Source organism: Ovis canadensis, chromosome 1 (assembly GCF_042477335.2).
Source record: "Ovis canadensis isolate MfBH-ARS-UI-01 breed Bighorn chromosome 1, ARS-UI_OviCan_v2, whole genome shotgun sequence".
Lineage (NCBI taxonomy): Eukaryota > Metazoa > Chordata > Mammalia > Artiodactyla > Bovidae > Ovis > Ovis canadensis.
Window position 1 is genome coordinate 44,029,567 of NC_091245.1, and position 11,052 is coordinate 44,040,618.

Sequence of the window (11,052 nt, forward strand, 5' to 3'; positions counted from 1 at the left end):
TCATAATTGAATAGATTCTCTAGGATTCATAGGGTATAAAAATGCTTCATATGTAAAATTCTCAATATACTTAAAACTTTATGGTGAACTTTTGCTCCTTTGTGCTAAGCGTTTCTCTCTCCATAGTTTTATTTTACAGTGCCAGTAGTCTTCAGACTAATACATAGTCATATAGCATTTCAGGATATTTGGATGACATTTTCTTCCAGTGCAGAGAAATTATTGGTTTCTTAAAAAATTAGTAGCTGAGGTGTGGGTTCCTGAGACCAACTGTCTGTGTTTGCCCAGGGCTGGCTTATAGCTAAAGGGCCTTTAATAGATGTGATTGACTCAGACAAGGGAACAGTAATTGTGGCAGTGTCTGAAGGCAAAGGTTATTTGTTGCTCACAGCGCTAAAGGGGTTGAGAAGCAAGCAGGGCCAGGCCCTGAAATCAAGCTAAAGGCAATACTCATGCCAGGTTATGCAACAGTGGCTAGAGCTTATGGTTGGGTAGGTTCTGCACAGTCAAGAGTCGCAAGCTCAAAGTTTGTAAATGTAGACGTAGAAAAGGAGGCAGAAATACCCTAGCTCCAAGTATGAAGGCTTATGGTGAGTGTCCACGTATATATGTAACAGACCCTTGCCAATGAGAAGCTGACCACAGCCCATGCCCAGGAGAGCTGGGAGATGGCCTGCATCTCCACATTTAGCTCCCCCGTTACCACCAGGCTGGACTTCTTTGTTTATACCGTTTAGATCATGGACCATTTCATCTGCCATATTTACTTAGTCTTCTCACTTCAACTTCATCCTCTCTCCCCTATGCATGTTGTGTTCTTAGTTGCTCAGTCATATCCGACTCTTGCGACCCCATGTACTGTAGCCTGCCAGGCTCCTCTGTCCATGGGGTTACCCAGGCAAAAATACTAGAGTGAGCTGCTGTTCCCTCCTCCAGGGCATCTTCCTGACCCAGGGATTGAACCTGTGTCTCCTGCATTGCAGGTGGTTTCTACCTGCTGAGTCATCAGGGAAGCCTAACCCAAATCCCATCTACCACCTCCCAATACAATCATCTGCCATTGCAAGTCACAGCAACTTCTGGTAATTTGGTTTCAACCATGAAAGTGCTGGTCAGTTGCTGCCTATTTTTCATGACTGCAGTATCTAAATGCTTCAGTCTTTTCCTAGAAAGGGTTGAGTGGCTATCTTTGCCCTGACTCTTGGAGAGTATGTGAGTGCTGGTTTTCTGAAGCAGGGAACATCTCTGTGGCTTGCCTAGCCCAAAACCTTGTTGGCTGCCTTCTTCCTTCCAGCGGCTTTCTGGATGGTGTCATCCCTCCCTTCATCTCTGAGGGAATCCCAGCCCTGGAGGAAGGGACTGGGCAGGAGGCAGGGATACCTTCATCAAACACTTGGTGAGTGTGAGTCATCAAGTCTGATGACCTTTCCATTTGTTATCTGTTTCCATGGTCATTGCCAGGTCTCAGGATGGGAAACAGCCTTCCACACAGTGAATCATTACACTACTCCTCCTTAACAACTTCCACCCTCTTCCTGTGGCTGGGTGGCTAAGGGGGTATGGGAGATGCTCTGCACCTTTGAGCTCACTTTTCTCCTCCTCTTGCAATTCCCTCCCAAGACTGCAGGGTTTCTTTATCTTTCAAGACCTAGCTCAAACACCACCTCCCTTGGAAGCCTTGTCAAGACTTTGCTGTGGTAGAGGCAGCCCTCCTTCCTCTGGACTCTCACAGCACTGCGTTCCCCTGAGTTCAGGCACATTGCCCATGGTATTATTAGTTTATATACGAGTCATTCCCATCTTTTGTTCTACACTGTGAGCTTCTCACAGGCTAGCGTAAGCCTGATTCATTTGAGTATAATCAGAGCTTTAGTTCCATACCTGGCTCTTAACAGGTACTCAGAAAATGTTAACTGAATGAGTGCAGGAAAAAGGCAGGAGAACTGGTCTTCTGTTAGTTTATTGAGCAAAATATGGGTAGGAAGATTCAATGAGCCAGACCCAGTAAAGAGAGCAATGGTGCTTTAATGAAACTGTTTTTCAAATCTGCAAACACATTAGCTGTGAAGTAAATGCTTTTATTCTTTCCAGAGAACAGATTTCCAAACAACGATCACAATATTTAGGTTAATAAGATGCTGGACAGATAAGTAGTCAAAGAATGTCCTAAAACAACAATCCCATCAACTAATATATCAAATGCAAATTTACTGAGACATCAAGAGACTATGTTTATAGTTACATGGCTACAAACAAGACTTTATTACAGTAATCAAGTTCATAAAACTAGAACAAAAAGCCATATAACAAAAAGGCCTTTCATAAGCTATTAAATGAGCACACACAATAGACAAACCGATTTTATATTTGAAGCAGCGTATAGCACCAACATGTTGGCAGGACCAGTAGAGGGGTAGGCCACTGGACGGAACAAGAGGGTATCAGCCATCAGCTACTTCAAGCCCCTTATTTTACAGATGGTGAAATGGAGGCTGAGAGAGACGGAGTGCCTTGTCCAAAGTCACACAACACAGGAGCACAGGATTGGCTAGACAGCGATCCAGGACACCCAGCTCTAGGTAAGTGCTCTATTTTAACATACAGATAACTCTACTTAATTCAATGTATTTTTTTTTTTCTATTAACAGATCTACCATAAAAGTCAATACAGTCATAACACACTCTGGTATTACATTTATTGAGAAAGGACTGACATGTGCTGTGATTCACTTCTTAGGCCTATATAGCTCTTAAAATTCAGTGTAATCACGCAGATGACACTATCTTAGTTGTAAATTGAGACAAAGGCATATGGAGGGAAAGTTTGGCACATCTTCCACTACCTAAACTAACTTTATGCCTCAAAATTACTAAATCATTGGTATAATTTTTTTTTTGGATAGTTGAAAGATTAGTAAAGTACAAAAATAGTCCCAATAGAGAGAAAGCAAATTAGGTCTTTGCTTTAAGGGGTTAGTATGGCACTTTTCATTTTAATAATAAGGAAATGTAAAAACCTGATTCTTTTTAGAAAAAACCTACAGCTTGTGAACCACATGGTATAGAAAGTGTTTCTCTCTGTTTAAAAAAAAAAGTGTGTATTTGTAAAATACTTTGGAGTCATGAAATTCTTGCCATGGTCCTGAGGTGTCAACTGGACAGATTAATGATGAACTAAAGAAGAATCAATGGAAAAAGAGATCATTGTTAATAGAAGCAGAATTAAAGACAAAGTATAGTGAACATATTTAAATAGCCTCATAGATATGAAGCCAGGAAGTTGCATGTACATGAGTGATTGTGTCATTATAGTGGTAGTTTGGAAAAAATAACACACATTGGGCATTTGTCCATCATTATAAACCAGCTGCTGTCTAATAGTTAAACTGTGGCTTTACTAGTAGAATAAAGCCTGATAAATAAAAGTGACTTCTGCATATCAAATATATGTATACATATATTATATTTTTCTCACATAGACGTCTCATAATAAGTAAATCAACACTTAGCTACAATTTTTTCCCCCTTGGGTCCAGCATCAAAGGACTTGATATCACTTTTCTTAAACATGCCCTACACCTGGTTAGGAAGTTATATGATGTTCACACTTGTAGCCTTTACGATATCTGGCTAGCAAAAATAAAAAAAATCTCCCGGGACCTCAAGTCCATTCCTTACCACTACAAGCATACTAACAAATATATAGCAAACCATACTTGTTTTCTAATAGGGAAAAGAACATGTTTTAGTACTAAAGAATAAACTATGCTTCCTACCAAAAAATGTGTATATAACAGTATAATAAAAGTAATTTCATGAAAATATTTTGTAACAAGCTACATTATAAATATTCAAAGAAACATGGTAAAAATCAGAGTGAAAATAAGATTAGTGTTCTGAAACTATCAGTAGAAAAATACACTTATTAAAAAAAAAGAATGTCTCATTAAGTGATGCAGTACATGTAAAGTTGTCTTAATGTATATTTCAAATTTCACCTTTTGAAAGGAAAAACCTTTCTCCACCAACAGGTGCCTATAATATACTTGGAAACTGGGCCCTTTGCAGAACCAAGTGTGGATGACAAGAAGGTAAGGGCAGTGGCATGATTTCCACATGATCCTGGAAGAGGGAGGGCAGTTCACAATGCTGGATAGGTGACTTGCAGAAATACGGAATAGATCTGAGCAGTCTGAAAACAGTACTGTATTTGTTCACCCACAATTAACATAATACTCAATGAAATACTCAAAGCTCAGGTGTTAGATTTAAAAACGGGCTTGCACTGCAGGGCAAGACTGTACAGAACTAGGGAAAACCATTGTAAATAATTCCTTCTTGGGGTTGAATCCTTTCTGAGAATACTTTCAACTTTTCATTAGTAATGTTTAATGAATGGAAGCTGAGTTAAAATATCAAAGGTCTGGTGCATGTTTTGGGCCCATAAATAAATGTTTAGAAATACCCTCTCCTCCTCTTAGTGAACAATATGCCCTCTGCCACAGGAGACAACCTTCTTTGGGGATCCCCACTAGCCATTCTGGGTGTGTGTGGCAGTAATATCCAGGCCCAGAGGAAAATCAAGGAACTGTGAGCCCAAGTAGTGAAACAAGCCCCTCTGATGGTGTGAGGCCCAGGTAGGGATGATGCAGGTGCTGCAGATACTTGAAAAGAGCTTACGTGTCCGATACCTTTACATTCTTTGTATATTTCTTTTCCACCATGATCTACCCACTTGGGGCTGGGGAGGTGGACATTAACTCTGAAGACATGATCTGGCTGCAGAGGAAAGATAAGAGGGAAGGCAGAGAAAGCGAGCTAAATCACAAAGTTAGGCCACGAAGAGCAGCTGGTTTTCACGCATTCCTGCTCTGCTCTGGGCCGGGCTCATGGCTGCTCTCTCTAGTTCCCATCGTTAGATTAGGAATTTCAGGGGTCTACCCCCAATCAGAGGCCATGAGCCCTGTGGCACAGCTGCCCAGGGTGGCCCCAAGGGCCGCCTCCCCTTTCCTAGATAGATTCAGGATCGCTGAAACCTGAAATCCCTTGGTGAAAGAATGCTCATATTATAAAAGGGCTTTTAGTTCAGTTTAAAAATTTTGACTGGCAGGTCAGCACGGTTTTAAGAGGAGAGAGATGACTTCATTACTCAACTACGATGAATATAGGCTGTAGGGTATTCTTTTTGTACAATAACTACAAGAAAAGAGTTTAATTCTACCTACACACAGCTTGAGATAAAGGTATAACTTCTGGAGTTGAACTGATAGTATGGAGGGAGAGACATTTTAATTGGGAAATAAGCTTTGAGATGTGTATATACAAACACACACATATATATACACAAAACATTTCTCACCCACATATACTGTACAGATTGGCACAACTCTATTAAGAATAGACTACGACAAAAATTTTAGGACCAGTTATCCTTGGCATTTTAATCTAGATGACTGCTTAGGTAATTTAGGTTTTAACTGGATCACTGATGTATTTGTTTTCTTTTTAAAGGCCAGACCAACTTTCCTTCAGCAGTAACTAATAGGACACTGTAGTTAACAAATGGAAAACAAGATTATTATTCTGGATTAATTCAGTAAAAGGCATTTTAGAGAAAGAAAAACCTGGAAGGTAAAGACTTCAGAGTCCATAATTCCAAGTTAAGAGCATTTTCGTTATTAGCAGTGGTTACCAAATAAGCTGAAGGTAAATCTTTTCAAGGAGCTGCTCATCATTTGCTTTGTTGAGAAGAGGGGAGGATCCACTTCGCTACTTCTCTATAAGATGGTGCAGGTCTTCTTATCCTTGAAGGGGTTTTCTGAAGTTGGTATCCCCATCAGCAGAGGGTCATTCCTGGCATGTTCCTCACAGTAGGACATGAGGTCTGCTGACGCCTTTGAAACCTGGTGTGTAGACAAACCCAAGGAAACAAAATATTTATAGGGTTCAACTAGAGATGATCATACTAAGTGAAATAAGTCAGAAAGAGACAAATACCACATGCTATCACTTATATGTGGAATCTATATTACGGCACAAATGAGTATCTACAAAACAGATTTATCGATAGAGAACAGACTTGTAGAGGAATGAACTAAGAGTTCAGGGTTGGTAGATACAAACGATTGCATTTAGAATGGAGCAACAATAAGGTCCTAGTGTATATAGCACAGGGAACTATGTTCAATATCCTGTGATAAACCATAATGGCAAAGAATATATATATAAAAAAGAATGTATAAGTTTACAACTAAGTCACTTTGCTGTACCGCAGAGGTTGGTACAACACTCTAAATCAACTGTTTAAATAAAAAAAATTTTTTTTAAAGGAGAATATTTACAAACTCAAAAGGTATTTGCATGCTAACCCACTGGGTGGAAGGCTGTTGGAGAACAAGATAACCAGAGTCTTGAAGTATCAGTCCTAGGTTACCTGTTACATAGAGAGGGCAAAGGTACTTCCAAATGCAGAAATCTGGCAGATAAGCCCTTCCTCAACCAAGTGATCAAACTGACATCAGCTGTCTCTTATGCTGAGGGCAGAAGACATGCCACCAGCCAGCTAGTATTCCTGCTAAAACCTTTAGCCCGAATTTGATCATCAGCAAACAATCTCATTTGCAGTGAGGCCCATTCTGCAAAGTGAGGGGCCTGGAATCTTCAAAACCAGACTGTGTGTTAGATAGCAGCAGCTGATCCTGAGTGTAATAATTGTACTGTGGTTGTGTAGAGGAACATGCCCTTGTACTTAGGAGACAAATGGTGAAGTATTAGGGGTGAAGAGTCATGAGGTCTGCAAATAACTTTCAAGAAATTTCAGGAAAAAATTACGTCAGTTTTGTACGTGTGCAGAGACAGAAAACAAATATGCTACTTGGTGAATCTTGGTAAAGAGTATATGGGTGTCTATTGTTACAACTCTTCTGTAGGTTTAAAATTTCTCAAAATGTTGGGAGGAGGGAAAAAAGAAAAACGTCTGAGTCAAAGGAAGGCTGTATCTTAGCTTCTACCCAATTAAAAAAAAATAAATTAGAATGCAGAGCAGAACAGAGTTAAAGCACTGAAATAAGGGCTCAGAGCCAAATCTCAGGAAGAACAGAGCCATATTTTGGTAGAGTGTCAAGATTTACCACTAAAGACTGGGCTTGGGGAAATAAAAAGAGGGACAAAACCAGCATGGAAAGAAGTAGCACCTTACTTTGGCATGAGTTAAAAATGGAAATACCATGCCTTCTTCAGGGGTCTGGGTAGGAGACCCATTAGAATCATCAGATCAGTGTCCTCAGGCCAGGGGCACAGGCCAGCTGAGCCCTGGCAAATACAGGACAGGCAGCCTCCTGTTTTGAAGACAGGTGACTATCTCCAGGCCCAGAGGAATTTATCAGGTGACTGCTTCAGTATCTAGGAAACAGCATTACTCACAACATTCCAAGGCACTCACTGCTTAGCCCTCTCTGGAGATTTTTGGGGAAATGACTTTTAAGTCAGGTGACCCATCAGATGCCTTCTGGTTTCCTCCAGGTCTCAACTAAGGCTGGCACTATTTGCCCTGGATGCAGACTGTGGTCATCAAAGTTCACACACACTGAAAAAGTGCCTTCTCCTCAAAAGGACACCCGACCGTTGACTTGTTATGCAAGGCTCCCTTGGCTGCAGTGATAACTTCAGAACACTTCATACATTCCAGAGGGCTGACGAGGGTGTTTATATAAAGTCCACCTGGAACCCCTGTCCCCAGGCAGAAAACAGTGCCAGAAGGCTCGGCCGTGTGAGCCCAGGGAACGCAAGTCCTCAGGAAATCCTGTCATTGGTTTTAGGTTTTCTATTCAAACAGACACGCTCACTTCAGACACTTTAGCTTGCCCATGCTATGTAGAAAAGAAAGTTAACATTTGGAAACTCTCCGCTTGCTCAGAGGAAATCATGGCACCTGGCTGAATTATATGGCATTATCTTCTCAGAAATATGGCCTGGCCTCAGGAGAGCAGAGGGAGATGGTGAGGAACACGTCTGGCCCACTCGAGGCTCTTACCTTTATTCTCTCGATGGAAGCTTCCATTCTCAACTGCTGCACAGTCCTCCGTGCCTGGGCGATGTTGTTGGTACTGGCTGTCTTGCTCGACATCTTCAGTTAATGGTTTTCACCTGAAATTTAAGAGAACTTTTTTAAAAAGATGAAGAGCAGTCATCTTTAAATTGTTTAGACATTCGTAATGCTTTGTGTTACTTGAGGGGAAAAGGATGCATTTCCGGTCACCATAGCTTCTTGGAGGCAGTCACCACGAAGTCCCTCGGAAATGGGAGTGGTAGCCTTGGTGTTTAAACTGGTAATACTTCTGAGCACTTTCGTGAATCTTGCCTCTGCAGAAACCCAGTATGTGTGTGCTTAGTTGCTCAGTTGTGTCTCACTCTTGGCGACTTCATGGACTGTAGCTTGCCAGGCTCCTCTGTCCATGTAATTTTCAAAGCAAGAATACTGGAATGGGTTACCATTTCCTTCTCCAGGGGATCTTCCTGACCCAGGGATCTAACCTGCATCTCCTGTGTCTCCTGCATTGGCAGGTGGTTCTTTACTGCTGTGCCAAAAATCCAGTACTAGTAGTTTAATCCTGGTGCCCTATATAGAGCATAAAATAGCCTTTCTTAGGATTTTCTAAGGGAAACACACAAAAACATCTATGGTAATTTCAAGGCCTCCAGCACACATGGGCCACATCCCATGTGCAGGTTAACATAATTACTGCCATGTACCTTAATATAAGGTTTAGATTTCATTTTGTTTTGGCTCTCTTACCCAACTGTTACACTGATGTGAGTCCTGGCAACAGAAAAATGGCAAATGAGAGTGCTTCTGGAAAACTGTACACAAAGGGTGCATTTTTAGGAGATATCAAGATTTGCAATTGTTTGGAGAATGTTAGGCAGATAAGGAACCCCTTATTCAGGAAAAAAGTAGAAACCTTTCAGATGAAAGACTCTCAATGATAAACCTAAAAGTCAAATGGTATACAGCCTCAAGCCTGAAATATTTAATGGAACTTCATCAGTCCCCTCCCTCTCTGCCCTCTCCCCCTGGCCCCCCCAACCCCCACTTTGATCTCTCTGGCTTCATCCTGGTGGCCAGGGTAATCCCACACTTCCACTGCACGTTCCTGGGCTGACTCTCCTCTCGGGTCTGAGCCCGTGGCTTTTAGGCTGCCCTCTGTTTCTGTCTCCCCAGCCACCTGGTGCAAAGCAGAGGAAACTCCTGGACCTTGAGGTTCAACCTGTCTAGTTGTCCCATGTCTGAGTCCAACAGGAAGGCAGGCTAGGGAAAGGCACTGCCCGGTGCCCCTGCCATATATGGCCAGGACCTCTCTCGGTGCGGTGGCACCGGAAGAGATTGCAGAGCTCGCAGGTCTGGCAGCAGTGTGGCAGTTTTATGACTCAGAGCAGGTGGACAGTAGGTGTGTCTCCCCATGCTATGCACGGGGCTCAGCAAAGTCTGGCGCCGGCAGGAAACCCAGGCTGACTCAGCCTTCTGGAGGGGCTGCAAGTGTACAAAGTGTATCTGCTGTAAAGGCTCACACCACACAAGGCTGCAGAAAACAAACACCCGCAGCTCCAGCGGCATCCACCAGAGATCTACTGCACTCAGAATGCTCCGGGTGGCCAAGTTCAAGGACTTGGGTAGGGCTTGAGAGGCAGCTTTGGGTCCAATGCCAAAATACAGCTGTGCTTTTAACTGCCTGCAGAACTTTCAAATCCTAACCAGCAAGCTTCATGCCCCTGGTTTGGAGCCTGCCTTCCAGTTACTAGCTGGGTGAAACTAGGCGGGTTACCCAACTTCTCTGAGCTTGTGTTTTGTCATTTGTAATATAGGGATACTGTGATTTTTGAAGATTCAATTCACTGGTGCACATGTAGTGTTTAGCAAAGGGCCAAAGCACTCCACACACAGTAGCTGCTACTGTATTTATCCTCAGGGGTCCCACCCAGCACAAGTAATGGGAATCTCCTATGTACCTATCTGTGCCCCCCTGGTCAATAGGCCTCTAGGATATTGAATGACCAGTGTGGGTGGGCATTGGCCCTAAAGCAGTTCTGTGGCACTCGGGTGTCATGGCAGAATGGAATGGCTGGAAACAGCCATCTGAGGATTCCTCTAGTGCAAGGGAGCCCAAGCCACGCAGGAAACTGGGAGCAGCCATCACATGGCTGGACATGGTGGCCTTGCCTTGGGCGACTGGGTTACAACACACTTCCCGATGAGCTGCCTCTTCCCCTGATTCCTCAGTCATCCTGCCACACCCAAGGGAGAGGCCAAGGGTCTCCTCCTGGTGACCCTGCTCATACCTAGCGGCCTGACCCAGCTCCTTCCGTGCTCCCAGCAAGCACTTGTTAATAGAACCTTTGAAACGGGTCTAAGGCAGCAGGCAGCCCCTCTGTGAACAGTCTAAGTGCCCAGATTCAAAACCACACTGGTTTTGTTCCCTGGAGCATGTTAAGCTGGGCTCCCCTCCCAGCTGGCGCTGGTTCAGAGGACTGGTCCCCAGCCTCCAGAATGCAAATACGACACCCTTTCTGAGCAGTCTGTGGTTTCCAGGCTGCACCCTCAGGACTTTCTTAATGTTCCCTTCACAGGAAAATAACACCCAGCATTCTCTTCTTCGTCTCAACCTCCAGGGCATAGAGTTTCCAAGGCCTGAGCAAGTTTTCCTGTAACTGTGGAACATTTCACACACGTATCAGGACTGGGTCAGCCGTGGCTCCCACCCACATGGCCATAAGCAAATCATCCACAGTCAGGCTTTATTTATAAAATGCTTGGGTAGGTCCTCCTAAAATTGGTGAGAAACTTTGCATCTGGTACGCAGAGGACTTAACTTCCTGACTGTAATACAGTCAGGATGAAAAAGAGCCAGCGGTTCGCAGTTCCTGCTTGCCAGCTTGGGGCCCTGACAGTCCTCCCCACTTCTGACCTCTGTGTTCTCACTGGCTCCTTCACAGAGAGCCTTCTTCCCATCCCTCAGATGGCTGCCTGTTCCCTTCTATTCCAGACCCCTCTAGAAA

The 11,052-nt window shown here is 43.3% G+C and overlaps 1 protein-coding gene across 3 annotated transcripts in view; it reads right to left on the reverse strand.

The window, feature by feature from the left end:
* Window positions 1-2,005: 2,005 nt before the first annotated feature.
* GNG12 (G protein subunit gamma 12) overlaps window positions 2,006-11,052 on the reverse strand; it is a 139,377-nt gene continuing 130,330 nt past the window's right edge. For all 3 annotated transcript variants that reach the window (XM_069594401.1, XM_069594411.1, XM_069594421.1), the window contains exons 3-4: window positions 8,033-8,145; window positions 2,006-5,903 (exon numbers count right to left, since the gene is read on the reverse strand). In XM_069594401.1, coding sequence (XP_069450502.1) covers window positions 5,778-5,903; window positions 8,033-8,125 — 219 coding nt within the window. In that variant the 5' untranslated portion in view covers window positions 8,126-8,145 and the 3' untranslated portion in view covers window positions 2,006-5,777. The remainder of the gene's footprint in view (window positions 5,904-8,032; window positions 8,146-11,052) is intronic.